The sequence below is a fragment of the Athene noctua genome, chromosome 1 (genome assembly GCF_965140245.1).
Source record: "Athene noctua chromosome 1, bAthNoc1.hap1.1, whole genome shotgun sequence".
Taxonomy (NCBI): domain Eukaryota; kingdom Metazoa; phylum Chordata; class Aves; order Strigiformes; family Strigidae; genus Athene; species Athene noctua.
Genome location: NC_134037.1, coordinates 99,649,118 through 99,668,810, shown reverse-complemented (window position 1 = coordinate 99,668,810; position 19,693 = coordinate 99,649,118). Strand labels below are relative to the sequence as shown.

Sequence of the window (19,693 nt, the reverse complement as noted above, 5' to 3'; positions counted from 1 at the left end):
TATGTGAAGTTCCAAGTACCAAGGTACACTGTTTTGTTAGAGAGAGATGGTCCAAAGCCTTCAAACTGAACTGTGCACGCAATTATTATTTCCACTTGCACACAATTAATATCTCCTGGCAGCACAGAGCAGATGATTCTAATAGTTTGGTAAATTATGTAGAATGGCAGAGTTTGATAAAGGAGAAAAATACTGAATTAGAAGCTACTAGGAACAAAAAGTTATTGTCTTTGTTTAGTTAATCTGATGGGAAAAAAAAAAAAAAAAAAACAAACAAAAAAACAAACATAAGAAATCCAAGCTTAGACACCACTTCTGAACATAATGAAAATCTCCCAAATAAATTCCACTTTATTTATCTTGAGCACTACATAAGGGTGCCTAGATCAGTTACCCAAACTTCCATGTTCTGTATCAAATATTTGAGGAAGATAAGCAATATTAGTAACAACGGTTAATCTACAGGTTTTACCTTCTCTCCCCATGATATGTCTGTAAAAACCAAACCAAAAAAAAAAAAAAAAAAAAAAAAGCCAACCCGAAAAAAGCCATGAAAAAAAACACACAAAAAAAATCCCCGGCCAACTAGTTTCCTCACTTCATCTATAGACAAAAGTGAAATTAAGATATTGGAATTGACTAGATAGAGGTATAGGGCTACAGCTGAGATACATTTGATTATATCTAGAAGCTATTGTGAATACTGAAAAAAAGCATTTATTTAATTGAACTGTCCAACTATTTGTCTGAAAAAAAAGCTTTCTGTTTGTGAAGCAAATAAATACACTTGCACTCAAAATTTATTGTTAAGTATTTAAATGGTACAGTTCAAATATCACTGAATATTTTTTTTCTACACTTCCCAGAATGAGTGCTCATTTAAATCAGATATTATGAAAACCGGATGACTAATCCTAAATTCAGGTGTACTACCACTCAGGCTAGGCAGATTGCTAGTTGATCATGCTAAGATGCTCCCTTATCCATTATTGGATCTGAAAAAGAGGAGGATTAAGAATTATCTGACTTCTCAGTTAATGTGCAAATCATCTAAAAGCTCAGCTTAGAAAGGTCTTAGAAAGCCGAACAGCACTAAAATAATAATAAAGTCTTAAGAATTTTTAATAATATAAATGTGCCGTATCACATTTTTAGAGTGAAAATAGAGTTTTATGGTTTATATCTCAGGTGGTCTTTTATCTCCCTCTTACCTGTTTTTGTAATTATATATGAAAGTCCTATAACTCTATTTTTAATTTAAAAATTTTATTGCAATTAGAAATTGTCACTTGGGACAAACTCATGCTGCTGAAACAGTACAGAATTATATTACTTTCAGGCAATAGTAAAAAACAATTTGATAAGTATCTTTGGAAATGAGCATTAATATTAATCTATCTACTTTTAACAAAGCATGAGGGAGGGAAAGAAAAGTGTATCTCAAGCAATACAGTTGTATAATATATCTATGATCTTTGCAGGGTTTTTTTTCTTTGATACTTATTTCTAGTATCTTTCTCTGCTCTTGCTTATGGTGAAAAAACTCTTCATTGAAAAGATTGAAATACTATTTTTCTATATTTTCAAGGGACAGGAGAGTCTGTGAACCAGAAGGCATCTCTTAATGTTCCTTCTGCATTTTTAGGCTAGTACTGCTGTTTGCTATAGCAATATTTGTTTTATCACTTCTATCATTCCAATATGTATACTTGCCTTTCAAAATCTATGAGAAGTATTTAAAAAGAAAAGAGAAAATGCTAGTATTTCAAAACCCTATTATAATGCATTTTCAAATATGTCAGACACATCTTTGTTAAAATTAAACCAAGGATTGGTTTTGAGCGAATAGCCCTATATCCTTACAGATGCTGTGGATGGATGCATCTAAGCTGCTTATTATATTGATGGGTTTTGCTGCTCTGCAGCAAATGAAAACAGGCAGCTGCTTCCTCCATCAAAGCAAAAAGCAGCCTGAGTTTTTATTAAACGAGTGTTCATTTCTTCTATTGCCAAAATTCTTACACAAAACAAAAGAGCAGTTTTAGCACATTATTGCTTAACTAGACATGAACAACTGACAGCAAGTGATAAGCCTGTCTGCTTTTCACAACTGGTAATCATTTTTGGAATAGATGTTTTAATATAGTTGAATATAAAATTTTGTAATTTACATCTACAATGGTACATAAATTTATAGATCCAGTTTTTTGCAGGAGAATGAAGGCTATAATCACAAAAGGTTTGTTCCAGTGTTGTTTAATTTTTAATAACTATTTGAAAACTAGGTAAAAAAACCCACACAACACAATCAAATTCATTCATTTGAAAAAAGGATGTTAAAGACAATCATACAAGTAGATTTGTACAGTTTGCTGATTTTTCTTATGGAAGAGATATGCGTACATTTACAGCTTTGACTTGTTACTGTATTTCCACATCAGTTCCACCGAGCCTCTTAAGTTTGTGCTCTAAAAGAAATTTGCAGATTGCAGACCATCATGTTTCCCTCCTAGTCATGAATAATAATGAGAATGAAAGTGAGAGATACAGTGCTGAGGCCATTTTGCCTAGGCTGAAGATCTCAGCCAGTGCTTATACATATTTTTCAATGATCTGAATATCATGAATTCTGCTTTAGATTGAGAGACAAGAGTTTCTATTAAATGTATGCACATAGGGAAAAATGGTTAGATGTGTTTTTCTTTATATCTTCTATTTCTTCTGGTGTTCTTGTAGCTTTCAAACTCACTTATAGCATTCCTGCTGTGGAAAAGTAAGCTAGCCATTCTCCATGCCTCAAATTACTCCACTGAACTTAAACGGTGGTTTGCCGTGTGCAAAAGTCAGGTGCAGTAAGGCACAGGTGTAAAATGGCACTCTAAAGGCTATTAAATACTTTTTTTTCGCACTATGTGGATTTATCACTGGAGTTGCTTGCTTGCAAATACACTTGGGGTAAATATCAGAATGCAGAGCCTCAGATTAGACGATTGGACTTTCAGAACAGGTTAGCTCTTATGTTGACGTTTGATGTGGTCGAACGTCCAGAAGGGCAAAGTATTCTGTAGTTGTTCTCCTTTTGAAAATCTGCTCTAATTAAATTTTATAGGAAAATAGTTTTCCAATTCCAGGCACACCATCTGCAACCAACTTCGTAACAATGACCCCTCTTTTATCTGCTTTTGTTGCGGATGGGTGTGAACTTAAACTTGAGGATGCAAGTTTGGAAATAGGGGGGTTGTGTACTGCAAACAGAATGAAATAGAAGGTTTTTTCAGTGGGCTTTTTCCTCACTTAGCAATTTCCTCTCTTTCTTCATTTTACTAAAGTGATCAGTCCTGTCTTTAGATTATTATGAAAATAATTTTCTGTGGAAAGTTTACACTCTTCAGTACATGCATTTTATGGAAGATAAAATGTGAATATTTGTGGTATTAGTTCCTTGCTACATGTGTTTATGTTTTTCAGATTCAATACACCTTAGGTGGCATCTTAGATAACCTGGATTACTGATTATCCTTTCATCTGTGTCACATTTTGCATGCTGTGTGAACAAGTGAATGGAAAAAAAAATATCTTTACTTTCTGACCATAGTAAGCAACATTTTGTATGATAAAATTATATTGAAAAAGGACTTGAGATATGGAGTTTGAAGAAGGTTGAGAGCTAGAAGAATTTTTGAGAGCTATCCATGCAAACTAACTACAGCAGTACAAGTAGTCTTTACTCAAGCAATCACTCAAATTAGAACAAGCATGTTATATGTCACTAGCAAGGTATATTTGGCAGACATACACTGCATCTGCTTTGTACTTTGTCTTAATTGTGCTATTCATAATTTCATGTTTTTTCTTTGACATGGAAGTGAATTTTAGTGCTGCACTGACATAAGGGCTCATAATACTGGTTAGAGCCTTATTTTGAAATTTACTCCAAATCACTGTGCTGTTGAACCTTGATTCTGACCTGCTGTCTTATTTCTCCAGGACCTCCAGCAGGTGTACCCTGCTTCTTGCTACACATGGTGGTGGTGATCCACACTAAAACTAACCAGGATAAAATCATCAAACTTACCTTCCCTTGTGACTTGAATATAAGGCATGGTCAGTGGAAAAGTAAGGTTAGATACTGTAAAATTAGGATTGTAATGATGCTACAATAAGAGTAGAAGGACCTTATTTTAAATTCCTAGAATTCCTTATGTTCTATTTTTAGAATAGCCTGTTCCAGTAGATATCTTAGTTTGGGGGATTTTCCATCCACTCTACAGTCTTTTAGCAGAGATGGGGAATAATTGCCTGTCTGGGTAGGTACTTAATTTGAACACCTCTGCACAGTCCATTCTGATGCCGGAGGTTTTTCTACTCCCCGCCAACAATGTGACTTGGTGTCAGGAGGGATAATTGTTTTCTTAGGGTCAGAAAACAATTCATCATTGCTCAGTGTGATTGTTGGTACTTCTTTTGAGACATTATTAATCTCTGCTCATTATCCTTTTTCTCCTCTTGCCTTGATTCATATTAAAGCAAATAAGGTGACTTCATGTAGTCAAATTTAAATTGTCTTTGCTTTTGAGGGTTAAGATAGGATTTGTGCAAAATTTACTTGAAACTTCGAATGAATAGAAAGACATCTCACAGTTCAATAGTGCGAATAAAAGACAAAAATTTGAATTGTCTGTACATGTGGCCATGTGAAGTGCTAGAAAAAAGTGACAAAACTTTGTTTGGCTTATCTTGGAAAGGAACTTCTTAAATCTCCTAGCACAAGTGAAGCAGTTGTAGGACAGCTTTATACCTTCTGCTCAGAGCTTCAAGGGAAGGTTCCCTTGTCAACTCCAGTTGCCCCTTTGTTTCCTGTGTGTAGCACTGGCAGACAGTAGAGCAGAGTTCCACTAATCTTGCGCTATTGCAGTTAACATAATCAGTAGCTACTGTGACTTCTTTGTACCTGTGGAGCAATGCAGAGGCATAATAGCTCCAATAATCAAAATTCTCAGCACTCTAGAGAATTCTCTAGAGAGAATTTTCTAATCACATGCTGTTCTTTAAGAACTTCACATTAGATCTCAATATTTGTTTTCCAAATGTGTGACGGCATTCTTTATAACATATCGTAAAAAGCCACAGAGGAGAAAAATTAATTTTTAAAAAAATTTAAAACTGTATAATTTGTTTCTGGTAGAAAATATTCTGTAATATCATACATGATTCAACATTTTTAGATTTGGCGCAGAAGAAACACGGGGTTTGTGTTGCTTTGAACAAGTGGTGCTCCACATGATGGTTAAAACAAAACACTCTCAGAAGGCTGTCTATGCATGATTTAGTCCACCTAGGTTGAAGGTTGCTTTAAAGAACTGTTGTGCCATGGCCAGTGCGGAAGGACCAGACACCTTCTGATAGCAAACACTATGAGAGTAATAAAACCAACTTAATATATGTGTTCTTAGCATTACTGTGATTTCTGTTAGTGTTGTTCCTCTATAGGTGTCTTCTTTGGTTACATCATACCCCAGAGTGTTAGGATGACTCAGGTTTTTTTCTTGGCCTTCCCATAATTTCATACTGTGTTTTTAAGCAACTTAATCTGCCTCTGTCTTCTAGTTTGATTCCTAGTGTGCATAACTGGGACAATAGAAATCCATGATGTCATCAAGTTCTTGTGAGGTAGACTCCATTACTATGGCGAGATTTCATAATGTGGTGATAAGTGCTGTAGAAATGCCTGTATGTTGTATGTCTCTGCATATATAGCATTTCTCCATCCATCATCGTACTATTTAGTGATAATGCTTTTCTACCCCTTCTATTGTAGTAAGTATGATGAAGCTGTCTGGAAATAGACCATTGCTCTTATGGCACATTTGTAGTGGATCTCCTACTCCATCCTAATGGTGAAAGGATACTTGGCAAGAGTTGAAATGCAGGCAGGTGTTGCTCTGTGAGCACTGTCTCTCTCTCTCATGTCTTCAGACATGCCAAATCACAGTCCTTCTTCAGGCTTTCCTTGAAACACCAACACAACTTAATTTTTTTGTTTGTTTCAATAGACATTCCAATGTTTTCTGGCAACTATTCTCTGTTTTCACGTTGTATTTATATCATAGTGATAAAGATTTTTAAAACCTCTGAAAAATGTTGCAAAATACTTATTTTTTGCAGAAGAAAACTCTTGTTTCTCTCTGTTTTGTTGTACAGTGAGATTTTTAACCCCTCTGTCTAGTATATTTATAGCCTTTTAAATACAAGCCCCGTTTGGGGGCCTTTTGATATTCTTTTGCCTATACAAGTATAAATTGACTATAATGTGTACGTAATTGCACATGAAAATAAGTACCCATTCAATGTTACGTATTTATAATCAAATTCAATATTAAAAAATAGAATAATTTTATTTTAAATGTGAAATAAATATTTTAAGTACGTTGACAGGAAACAATCCATATCCGTATATATGTGTTTGCAGGAAATAAATTATGCTTTTCACAACTTAGTACTAGTTGTTAACTCATAGGAATTGCTGCATTTCTGCATTACAGCTGTATGTTTTCTAACAGAAGCAGAACTATCTTACACTTGCAACTTCAAAATGTAGGTCATTGTGTTGGTGAATGTAGGTCAGAGTGAAGGGGAAGAAGACAGAACGCAAACTCCTCCACGTGGATCTTTAAGCTTATCCCTGTTTTGAAGGTAAAGAGGCTTACCTACCTGTTCATGCACGAAAAGCTTTTCCTTTTACTAAAATTAACGCAGGTATTCTGCCTTCTCGGCTTAGCTGGAAGCAGCGTGTGCTTCCACACTTGAGACCTGTGCTTGTAAAGGACCTCCTGACTCCTGCTTCTTTAGCTGCCAAGCCTCTTGTATCACTGCTGAGGTGATACTTCCTTCCCTGTGGGGGAAGGGAGCGGGGAGGAGAGTCGCCTGCATTGCTAGCATCTGCCTGAAGAAAAAGCATTGTCTTTCCAAAGGTGCTTTACCCTTCTCTCAGCACAGAGCTATCTGATACACCTGCAGATTCAGCCGGTATCAACATTGTAATGGTAGCAGGGGAAAGAACAGTGACCCCTCATAAAAGATTTAGTGACACCATTCAAAGTGCCCTTTCAATAATAACCGTAGAAAAGTGAGAGACATTTGACTGAGGGTACTGAAAACTCAGATGCTGAAGGATTTTACTACAACTGACAAGTATTTTTAAAACTCACTCAGGCTAAAAGTTTGCTATAAAAGGGTTTAGGTTTTTTGTGTTTGTGGGTGTGGGGGTTTTTTTTGTAATGTGAGATATAAGTATTATAAATGGTATTAAATTAACCGTGTCTTCACTAAATATTAAAAAAGCACTTTTATTGCTTGAGTATACACCAGTCACTGCAAACTGAAACATTCTTTATATTATACACTAAAATATTTAAACAGTTATTATATTTATTGCAAAATCTGTCATTTTAGCATATTTCAATGCTCAAAAGCATTGAAATGCTCAAAAGGGAGATGGAAAATCCTGTACAATTCTTAGTGTATGTTTCACTGAAGAATGGGTAGTCGTGTGTGAATATTTTATTTTAACCCTTAAAAGGTCTAAGCAAAATAGCAAATTCACAAACATCTAGTCAGTCTAAACTGTCATAAACAGGACAAATAGCAATATTGCTTTAGTGTTTTTGTCATACATATGTATTGTCACTCTGGTTTTTTTACCTTTATGATCTTTGTCATACAAAAGTAATATGCAGTGTTTTGGCCAAATCCTGTCTAGGCTTTTGCTTGATCTGCATGCAGACAACACATTCATAAGTTTTCATTGTTTATCACTATAATAAGGGTAGTTCAGAATACTTACTAGATGGAAAGGAAGAATTACATATTTGATGGTTGCAGTCAGCCCCTAAGGGATTTAAAAGGAAGACAGTTTTTCTCCCAAACTTCTATAAAATATGTGTATGATGTTTTTAAAGTCTTGAGAATTAAAAAATTGTAAAAAATGGCTAAAAGGATGCACATACATAGTAGGCTGCATGGAATTCAGTTTACCTGTCTAGAAATATCTAAAAGATGCTCCCACATGTTTGTTTTTAAGTTTACTGAAACCACTGAAGTGTCTGTAGTTCATAATATTAAGTTTCTGTAACAGTAATTCATAATGCTGTGTGTTGTGGGGGCAGGCAGGCAAACCCTGGGTTCTGCCTGTGGATAGACATGTAAGTATGTTTTTTCATTGCTAAGCAACAACAGATGAAAAACGCATACAGCTGTAAGTTGGCCACATGTGCCTTTGTTCATCCTCCCTTAACTTTGGGAACCTAACTCAAGTGCCTGAATACGAGTCTGTTTTCTACAGGCTCCCTCCAGTAATGGAGATTGATGCCTGCAGGAGAGCGTGCAAGCCACGCAGGATCTGTGCTGCCCTTTCTGTGGGCCACAGCACTTCAGTTAGTGATCAAGTGAGGTGGGAAACTGGTCTGACAAAACAGCATGTTTCATGAGTGAATCCCGTTGGAGGGATAAATTTGCATGGATGCCTCCAACTACTTGCCAGGATTGACAATGACTGGTGTAAGTTTTATGATGGAAGCTTATCAAGTCATGTATGATACAGATTAGGTAAAAAAAGCATGGTTACTTCTGTATTGCTGTATGAGAATTAGAGGGCCTCAAATGAAAATGCAAGGATTCAAGTACAAAACAAGAGCAAGGAGATGTTTCTTTATACAGCACAGTAAAACTGTGATGCTTCCTGCCACAGATGTTGCAGCACTGTAAAGTTTACCACAGTCCACAGAACAACTAGAAAAATCCTCTGGTGACTATTAAAGAGAATTTATCACTAGTGTCTCGTCTCCTCCTCAGGAACTTCCTGAGCCACAACTAAAAACCATGCTGCATATTGCCTTAGTCCTGTATTTGTCCTTAGCATGGTTGCTGGTCAGGGTCCCTTGCAGTCAGGCTGATGCCTGACCTAACAAAACCTAAGAGATAAACAGAAACAGTTTGCTGTTCATGTCAAAGCCCAAATGTCAGAAGTTTCATAGAAATAAATTTTATATAACTTTTAACGTCGACAATTGTATTCATATGTATAGATCTATATGTATGTATATGTGTGTGTGCATGTATCTATAAAGCAAATTTCTGATCATCAGTCAGGATGAAATCTATGAAATACTCAGTTTCAATGGTTAAATCAGAAGTCTTCCATTAAATGTCTTATTTGTTTCTTTATTCCATGGTGTTATGGCAAATTTAGAAAATGAAACAGTTGGTAGAGGTCTGCAAATGGTAATATGTATTCAAATGTTATTTTAGACAGAAAAAAAAATATTCTGTTCTAAGAGGGGGAATATCTTTGTTTTATAGGTCTCTGGCCATCTGAGGAAGTGCTGGCTTACTACTGCCTAAAGCACAATGAAATATTCAGGTACAGAGTTAAACATAAAAAGATATTTTCCAATCTGTTAGTTTTATTGTACCTGCATGGTAAAGATTGCTATGATTTAAGTCTTCAGATTAAATTTGAAATGTTCAAGGTGAAAGCATGTTGCTCTTAACAAAGAATTCTGAGCTGCCTTTGGGTACTAATATTGCACAGCAAGCTTTCTGCTATATGTCAAAGACTTTTGATTTCCACTCAAGGCGTTTTATTTCACTTTGATTTTTGGGAAACAAAAGTGAAGCTCCAATCGATCAGTACTGATTGTGAAGGTCAGGAAAAATAGAAGACATTCTTTAAACTGACATCTGTTGCAAAAGCAAGCAAAAATTTACCTGGTAAAATACATAATAATCACTGCATATAACGATGGAGGAATTTGCACCTGTATTTAACTGTTGTGAAACAATTTTGAGACAACCTGCACCTTTTTTGTTTGGGTTTGTTTTTTTTTTTTCACATTTTCTAAACTTGTAGAAGGCTCTAAAAGGAACACCTAAAAATAAAACCCATCCTGCATCCTCTCTCTTTCCCCTTGAGTATACAGAGCTTTGCACTTGGAAATCCTTGAAGTTTTATTGTCCACAGGATGAATGGGGTGCAAGAAAAGCCATTATAACAATACATTTGGAGGCATAAATTGTGTTCCGAGTGAGGGTGCGAGGCTAATACCAAGTAAACCAGCTTGGACTATACAAAATCCCTCAGTCTGTGTACATATGGTGTTGGTAAAATAGGGAAGACCAAGCTATAAGTCCCTGCCCCTTGTAGCAAAGCTGAAAGTGTATCAGCTGTGAGCTGGTTCCGGCAGCTTGCTCAGACTCCTGTGTGAAATCAAAGACCTGTCACCAAAGCGTGCCCTGGTTCATAAAGCCTCATTTCTACTCCATCCGCCACCTGAATGAATTAGGGGAGGCAGCTAACGCACCTAATCTGGTTGCTGCTGCTCCTTCCTCCAAGTTTAGCTGGGCACTACATTGTGTGACTTTTGCTGATGTAGTGGTGTCCCTGTAGCACTTTGCCGTCCAGCCCCTTGCTGTGGCTTATACGCTCTGCTTGTTCTCAGAGTCTCTTCACAGCAAACCTCCCTGTGCTGCTCACTGAAAGGTTATTTTCCGAGTTTGGGTATGCAAGCCTAGATACTCGGAGACAATGATCAGTCAAACTTCCATGGAGGAAAGGGGCAGTTTCACAACCTGATTTCTCAGGATTACGCCCTCTCAACAGTACACTCAGAGTAGAGATTCTTGTTTTAATTCTCATTGATAAATGTCACTAAATATTGCCTGAGAGATGGATATGATTTTTAAAATTTGCTAATGAGAGAACTTTGCACTGAAATGAATTATTTATATACGTAAATATGTATGTCTGTATGTGTGCATGTATATGCTTATATGTTATATATATACATACAGATTTGGCTTAAAATGGTCTAAAAACCCCACACTAGATACTTTCTGTTTATTTCAATAAACATGACTCTTATAAAGGATTAAATACCTTGTAAATCTTATATATATAGCCATGTATAACTTTTAATATACGACATATATGGTTTTGAAAATGTAAAACATATGTGAGGAAGAACCTATAATCATTCTATTTAAAACACAAACTGCAAATTCCCTAAATCTTATTTTATATTCTCTATTATTGGGTTTGTGTACAGCTTGTTCCTTTGAACCATGTGTCCGTCTTTTGTCTCATTTCCATTAAATAGGACAACTAGACTTTTTTCAAATAAATTTTGTGGAATCTAAGAAAAATAAACCTATCCTGCCCAGACAGTGAACATAGGTCATACAGCCTAGTCCGCTGGCCTCAGTGGACAAAGCATCAGCATTTGTATACTGTTACTGATATAGCATGCTAGATGCTTTTTCTAAATACCAGTGTCGAGTGAGTAGGGAGGTAATACTTTCACATAAAAGTACGTTTTCAAATGTTGGTACTTTAGAGGACAAGAAAAGGTGCACCAAAAAAAAATCGGTTTAGCTGAAATTCCATTTTCTGCCTGTCAATGGGAACGTTTCTGCCAGATGCAACTGTTGCTGCAGATTTAGCTATAAAGCAGCATGTTCCTAAACTGAGGCTCTGCCTTGCCCTAGACGCCGCTTCATGCAGTTTCGGCGCGGGGTCAGCACCCCTCCCTCCTTCCCTCCTGGGGCAGGACTGTGGCTCTGGAGGACATTCTTTATGCCTCCCCCTGCAAGCTCCCATCCGGCACGCTCTCTGCTCCAAATTATATTTCACATGCACGCCTTAATAACAGCGCAGTATGGTCTAAGTTAAAAGCAGCCTTTTAGACCATGTATTCAACCCTCTGCTCAGGCTCAGTTTAGGCTCTTGACACTAACTTCGTTTACTTTACTGTGGCTTAACTGTTTGCTGTTCCCATCGTTGTTCATAACAGCATTGTTTGTAGGTCACTTGCAGTTTTAAGTGCTAATTGAAGGATTGAATTTCTTCATGTGTAATTGTTTTGTGGTATACAGCTTGTTTTAAAACTTCTCTTTTTAATATAGAAAGGCTTTTAGGTATAACTATATGGAGAGATATATAAATAATATTAATTTCCCCATTTACTTCTCTAACTGTTTTTGCAAGAATGAATGTGGATTAACATTGTTATCCTTTCCTAACAATTATCTTTCGCTACTCTAGCTAGTTTAGTTCTAAAAGACAGAGCCATTGACAAGGGAAAAAAGGGAACCTTCTCAGATTTTTCAGCTCAGCGGTGGTAATGTTGCACTGAACACTAATGAGGGAACCCCCACTGATTTGCCTGCTTTGTGACTTTTCTATTTCATAATTATTTTTAAAACGCAAAACGACATGAGGTAGCCTAGTCATGTCTCTACAACTTCCTGGTAGCTCAGTTCTTACTGCAGATGGCAATTTGTTCTTGTAACATATATGTCTCTCTGACCATTTTCATCTAATTTGTATGGGTTCTACCATTTCCTTTCTCTCTTTCAGGGACCTTGCTGTGTGTGAGCTAGGGGGTGGCATGACATGCTTGGCTGGGCTCATGGTAGGTCTTTTCTCAATTCCAATCCCATTCAGAGGAAGAAACAAAAGGAAAAATGTTCCAGTGCCTCCAACTGCTGGGTCAGAGAACTGTCAACAGCCTCAGCTGCGGTCAAGCTGCAGAGTCTTGAGAGACCTTCTAGATTGACTTGCTTTCGTATCATATTGATTTTATGGTTGCCTCGATGAGCAGAAACATTTTACCTCCGTGTAGTCAATATCTCTTGTTGTGACATTCCAGGCCACGTACGGTCTGTCTTTCATTGCCATAGCCGAAGCATTTTTTTTTTTTTCAGATTATAGTCCCATTTGCTAAGATACAGGAATAGCCTGGCGAATCACAGTTGGAGCACCATGATATAGCTGCTAATGTTTTGCCTGCATTATTACACCAACAAACATGATCCAGAGCTCTCGGTAATTAGATTCTTTTGAATTAGATTGGCCATTCAGGAGAGTCGTTCACCATTCTCTGGGTTCTGAGTCATGTATTCAGGAGATATTATGTAGCAGTGCAGTGCATTAGACAAGTTTTTATGTCTCTACAAATAAAAGCATATTGTTACACTGATTGGCATTTGACAAACCTGTCGCTCTTATACAATGTGTCGAGGTTACAGCCCAATGTGCGAGCATGTCAAAGCTCACAAAAAAATTACCCTTACAAAGCCATCTGCCTGCAATGCAAAGTTATATGAAGGGCATCAGGCAGTCAGACAGAAGCAAGCTGAAAGGCAGAGTGACAGCCTTGTATGATGGCTCTACTAGATAAACAGAAGCCCGCAAATGAAAGCCTCTCAGAATACCATCATCCGCTGTCACAATGCAATTACGGAACAGAATGATAGCAAGATAGAGGCTCCCGCAAATGGAATGATAAAAGTATTGACTGATTTGATTGAATGATTAAAATAATGCAGACATAAAATGAAAAAAGATTGAAGATTGTTACAGAGAAATAGGTGAGGAAGCATGATACTGAAGGCTTGTCACTCCTGTCTTCACTTCCACACAGACAAGCATATTTGCTCATTGTTTGCTGTGCTCTTTTTTTCAGGTTGCTATTTCTGCAGATGTCAAAGAAGTTCTGTTAACTGATGGAAATGAAAAGGCCATCAAAAGTATCCTTATTCAGATAGAAAACTGGTTTGTTGTGCTCGTTCCTTTTTACTGGCTGAGTAACAATCGATATAAAGACAGACAGCATGGGGTATATTAAGAAAAAGTCCCCACATAAGTAATTAAAAAATAGATGTAGAATATCTTGAACAGAGCTACATCTTCCCCCACAATAAATGCCACATTTTCTTCTTTAATTAAAAATGTATGTGTTGGTATAGAGCAAGTACAGTAGTAAATATTTGTCTTATGGTTGAGTGCTGAAAGATTCCTGTGTGTATGCTGCACGTTACAGTAGGTGTAGCAGTGATTCAAATCATTAGCTCCCCTTCACATATTCGTTTTGCAGGAGAACTAGATTTCTTTTTTTTTTTTTTTTTTACTTTCAGATACTACTCTTAAAACATAGCCAGTATTTGTATATTGTCATAGCTTATCCAGTGTATATGGAAATGCGTGGTTTCATTGTTGCTGCTAAGTTATAACTGCCTACAGATTACCCATTTAGTGTGCTTAATCAATTATCAATTTATCATTAGTTCTCTTAACGTAAGATTGCAAAAGTCCTCTGTCCCTTGCAGAAAGTATTTTATTATATTTCTTATATTAGAATAAATTGCTATTATGCCCTTCTAATATGAACACATAGTTCAGAAAATTGAACTGGACTTTGGCTAAGCATGAGAATGAGTGAGCATAATTTGTGGCCACATTAAATATCAGCACAGAACAAGTACAGATATATACAGTGAATACTAATAGCCCTTAGAAATTGGGAGGAAAAAAAGGAAGATATCTATTTGCTTTTGTTCCTTGGTAATCTTTCCATTTGCATTTTAAGACAGACTAGTTTTTCAGGTTTTGGCTACTGCATCATCAGAATTATTTAGATTTGAGTTTTGTATGTATTTGAGAGCTAACATAATGAGCACTTGGTGAAAAAAATAAGTTAAACTAATTTGTGGTTTTAAAAAAATGCAGTTGCTGATGACTGTTAAAACAGAAGACATTGCAGTGCAATAATATTAGCTACTACATTTAAAAGGACTTACTCAGAGGTAACTGAGGTAACTATAATTTCTTACAACACTTAATTTCATAGAAAAAACAGCCAATCCTAGATCATATCTTTAAAAACTCGAGGGAAGCCTTATAAAAGTCTCTTTTATCTTGAAAATGCAAGATTTCAGTTGCATTCCAGGGATTCTTATTTTGTTAAATTCCAGTTTATTATACTCATGTCTTCAGGAGGAAATATTCATTATTGTGTGTATTTTAATCAGCATCACCCCTTCCAATCTTTCTTCTATGTCATTATGAAGATAAAAAATGTGGGAGAAAAAGACTGTTTCAAAACTAACCTAACAAAACAAATTGATGTTTTATAGAAGCATAGGTATTTAACAAAAGGTCATTTTACCCACAGAAAGCTTCAGGTGAGCTCAATAATCATTAAGTCAGCAAAGATCTTGCATGGCAGATTCCATAAACATACCTGAACTTTTTTGAAATTTAGAAGTCTTTCATAGCAAGGAAAATTGGCAAGTGCTAAAAGTATTCACTCAGTCTTTGGAATTAAACAAATTAAAGTGCTTTTATTTCTGAAAAGGATACTGTTAATGTCATCTAATTAGCACACCTTAGTTTTTCACAATATGTTTTAAAAATATCTTTTATTTCCAAAAGTCTTAGGAGAAGTCTTCATCTGTATTCACTCAGTGAATCCCTTTCAGAGAAGCGATTGGTGGAAGGCTCTAACAGGAATTTATTTTTCTTTTTTTAACATTTGGTGCTCTGAAGGCTCAGCATTCAAAGTGCTTTTATTGTGTTGGATTTTACAATGGGCTTAATATTAGCAGGGTGCCAAAGTGCAGCAGAGTAAGAACTTTACAGTGTAGGTGGAATGTATTCTTAAAAGTGCACATAATAAAATTTATGTTGCATTGTGTTTTATGGACTTCAGTAGTAATTTTATGATCTGTCTTGCGGTAATTTTCTTTTGCATTCTTTTCTGTAGTGACTAGCTATAACAGAAGTTTAGGCTAAATTTAGATCTGTTTCAGCCACACCAGAATCACTATCAGTAAGAATTTTTAGCGTAATTGGAAATAGTGTTTGGCCCCAAGTGCCACAGACTACTAATGATATATTTCTGCTATTTTTTGTTATTGCTGATGGTATTTTTTAATTGTTTAGCATGCCAAATTAAATTAATGTGGGATAAAATACTGTTTTCTTTTCTAGATTCTGCTCTTCAGGAATAGTTAATGCCTAGTATTATGCTTTTTATGTAGGTATTATAGATTAAAATAATCTTGGTTTAAAATTACTGTTTACATCTTCCCTTTAAATTTCTTAGGAAGCTTAAATTACATGCCAGTCATACTATAATATCCAAAAATTACTTTCCAAAAAGTAAAAGTGGTTGTCAACAAAAAAGAAAAAAATTCACTGTCAGAAGCCAGGAAATCACCAAGCAAGCCTGCTAATTATTCTTAATGGGCAAGATGAGCACATTAAGAAACAAATGAATACATCAGTGAAATGTAATTGAAAATCGACCTGGCAATAGTGCATTGCGTCTGAGAATCTGCCTTTGTATTATCATCATCATCATAATTATTGTTGGTTTTGTTGTTGTTATTGCTATTCAGTGAGCGTAACTAACAGCTTTGCTTTGTGAACTCTCAAGCTTTTGAGGATTTGATTTTTCTTTTAATTTTTGATATTCTTCATATTACTCTCCATTTCATACTGCCACATGAAGTATTCGCTATGTATGTTTTCAATATCTATATCTGGATATGTTATTGAAATATTACAAGTTAAAACAATTTGTGAACATGTTAATTTCAAATAATTGTCATTTTCACCATTTCACTGTGAAGTATGTAGCTATATTTTATATTAATCAATGGTCTTATGCATGAGGTTTTGGAGGTTTTTAAAAGGATATTATGATTTGAGTTATTAGTCCATTTAAAAGACTTCACTCCAACTCACTCATTTTGCTTATCATGGGCAGATTTTAATTGATTAACAGATCATTTATATTGTAAAATCAATAGAATAAAGACAGATGTTATTGCTTTTGCAGCTCTGTTCAAAACTTTATTGTTGGAGTGGTGTGTTTTATCTAAGTTCTTTCAGGATCATTTAAATTGAGTATTAAAAAGAAAAATATAGATTTTTCAAGTGAATAATAAAGACATACACAGGCAAAGTTATCATCCTTCTTTGTAATTTGGGGTGATATGTGTTCAGAATCAAATTTTTAAACTTAGGTAAGATCTATAACATCATCAGTCATGAACATCCAATTCTATTTCCCCAGAACATTGGAAGCATCTATACTCAGTTTGACATATCCAAAGCCAAGGATGAGGTTCATTTTTAGTAAAAATTGTCTCCTGTTTCAGAGGGGCTGTGTACCTTCTGTCCTAGCACTGTTTCACACCATGCACTACTGACTTGAACTACTGTCTGAAAGCATCGACAATACAAAACATTGTTGCAGTCCACTATAATGGCCATTAAAATATAGTGTATGGATCTTTCAACAGTCTTGGGAAATTTAGGTTAGAAAGGTCATGTTCAGCCTGAATGCCTGAAGACATGGTCTCATAAATTATTTAAAAAAGCTGGTGTTAACATGTTTACAACAATTATTAATAGTTTTACTCAGTTATATAATTCAAGTGCAGTATAGCTAATTTATCAGCGTTACTTCCACCTGTACTTAAAAATAGCATGCTGTGCTCATGGAATTATTTATGCCTTCCTTTTGCTTCACAAGTATCGACCATTCATTACTGCTTTTCATTGCATATTGTGGAAAAGATTTAAAAGGCATGTCCAAACTACGGAGATTTGCTTAAAACAGTTTTCTGTCATTCCATTTCTAGGTTTTGGCTTCATGAAATACCAGCTGCCTTTTCTTCTACATTGTTTGGATAGAGGCTTTCCTAAAACAACTTTTCTTAAATAGTCAACTGTGTTAGGAAGGCCAATTATGTGATTTCACCAAAGCAAATACAAAGATACATCAGTGATATTTTAAATTAGCCTGACACTAGTGTTCAATTTTCTTATAAGAGGACTGGCAAAGAATTCAACATATTTTGTGCACCTAGAAGCACCCTCCTAATTAACATCAGATTTAATGTAACTTAAATAAGAAAGAGGGATCATTGACATCTTTAATAAAAGGTGTCTGTTTAAGATATTTTTTTTTATATTTGAGAATGAATCATCCAAATATGTATGGATTCACACTGGATCACATTTAGTATTCTCATAGTTTTTGGTTACTTGCTGCACCTTTTCTTTCCAATGTTTTCTCACTAACCACAGATGATTGATTATGAAGGGTATCTTTCTAGGCATAGATGACTGGGCACAACTTCCCTTGAAACTTTTTATTGACAGCCCTTGCTTTGGCCCACCTGAACGACTACCGAAGTTTGTGACCTGGTCTTACAAACTGAAAGAAGCTGAGACATGAGGCTGAGGCATTGAGACATGAGGCTGAGGAACAGTTGTGGTGCCTATTGGGAAGAAAAGGCATTTAGTGCTTTGTACTATATCTTGTAGTGGTTCCAAACCATTTTCAGGAAAGAAACTCCCTTGCATATAGGTTCAGGTGCTTCTATTGTGTGCTGGCTTTCACCCAGACAGAGCCAGGAACAAAGGTATGTGTCTTGTGGTAAGGTAAGTGCTCAAAACCCATAAGCCTTCAAAATCTCAGCACTGTGATCTAGTGATACAGTCAAAAGCAGGACAAACTAAACTGGATGTTAAGTGACCAGGCTAAAAAACTTCTGTTCACCATGCTTGTAATTCTTATATTTGTAAACAGGTTGCCTTTAAATGTGTATAAGGTATGGGAAGTCTTTTTCAGTTCCCTCTATAGCTACAAGGCTAGCAATTGTTGAAATGAAGCAGTGAATAGAGGTAGGCAACAAGAGCAAGTTGCTGCTTAGATATATGACTTATATTCTGGAGTAGCAATGTAGAATTTATAATTCTGAAAAAAGACTGACTCAGCACAGATTAAAGACATTATGAAGGTATTAACAATGGAAAAAAAATAATTTTTATTATTTTTATTACTGCTGTATATAATTCTTAACGAATATGCTACAGATGTAAGTGAGATCATCACAAGAAACCAGAATGCAGGAGTGTTTAAGGCTCAAAAAGTGTCAAGCCGGTAAGATTCTACTAAAGTGTTTTACTGATTCTTGCATGTAATTGTGTATTTAATGTAAGTGTGAAATGTATGCAAAAGTGTGAAAGTGTGACCTATAATACTGATGCTGACACAGATGAATATGCAAGTAGGTAAGTGATGCAAGACAGAAGTTTGGAAGTACAAAAAAAAGAATCAGATTGCTTTTTAACATAGCAAATATAATATGATTAATCTTGGTGACATAACCTCTCTTTCCTCTGAATTTTTTTTTGGCATAAACTGTGTCTCTTCAAGCTGTGGTTTAGTGCATGGTTGAAATTTGGCTGCTTCAGAGTCAACATTACCCATTACTTGGAACAAATGTACCTAAATCACTGTCAGGTTTCATTTTAAATAGCTCTGAGAATTCAGGGTGGCAACAGATCCCATTTGCCCCAGAGGTAGATGTCAGAGCCTCAATGGGCATTTTTTTGGTCATCCTGCCTGTGCAATCAGTATCGTGCTGTCGCTGCAAGGACAGATGGGGAGCGTGGGAGACAGGCACAACATGCTGGGGCCCTTTTCTCATTGACTGTGTCCTAAGGTGCAGGGTGCACCCAGCATTTTTCTCATAGTGCACCAGCTTTGTTGTCTCCGAGTTAGCCCCACAGGCTAAAGGGTTAGCATTATAGAGGTTCAGAGAATTTGGTTTCAGATCATCTCCAGAGCCCTTCGTGACCCACCCTGTAACAGGTGGTACCACTGAGGTTAGCTGTTTAACTACCTATTTCATTGAGGCATCTCCAGGTACAGTAGGGACTGGAAGCAGCTGAAAATTTGAAGTGTGTTCATCTCTTGCAGAATTTTTGAAGTAAATTGTGAAGGACTTCATCTTTGTGGTGTAGGTTTAAGGATTAGAATGTGCTTAGAGGTGGCTA

The 19,693-nt window shown here is 36.0% G+C and overlaps 1 protein-coding gene across 1 annotated transcript in view; it reads left to right on the top strand.

The window, feature by feature from the left end:
• CAMKMT (calmodulin-lysine N-methyltransferase) overlaps positions 1–19,693 on the top strand; it is a 222,004-nt gene that overhangs the window by 169,369 nt on the left and 32,942 nt on the right. Inside the window, exons 4-7 of the mRNA XM_074897092.1 lie at positions 9,358–9,418; positions 12,413–12,467; positions 13,521–13,584; positions 18,728–18,794. Coding sequence (XP_074753193.1) covers positions 9,358–9,418; positions 12,413–12,467; positions 13,521–13,584; positions 18,728–18,794 — 247 coding nt within the window. The remainder of the gene's footprint in view (positions 1–9,357; positions 9,419–12,412; positions 12,468–13,520; positions 13,585–18,727; positions 18,795–19,693) is intronic.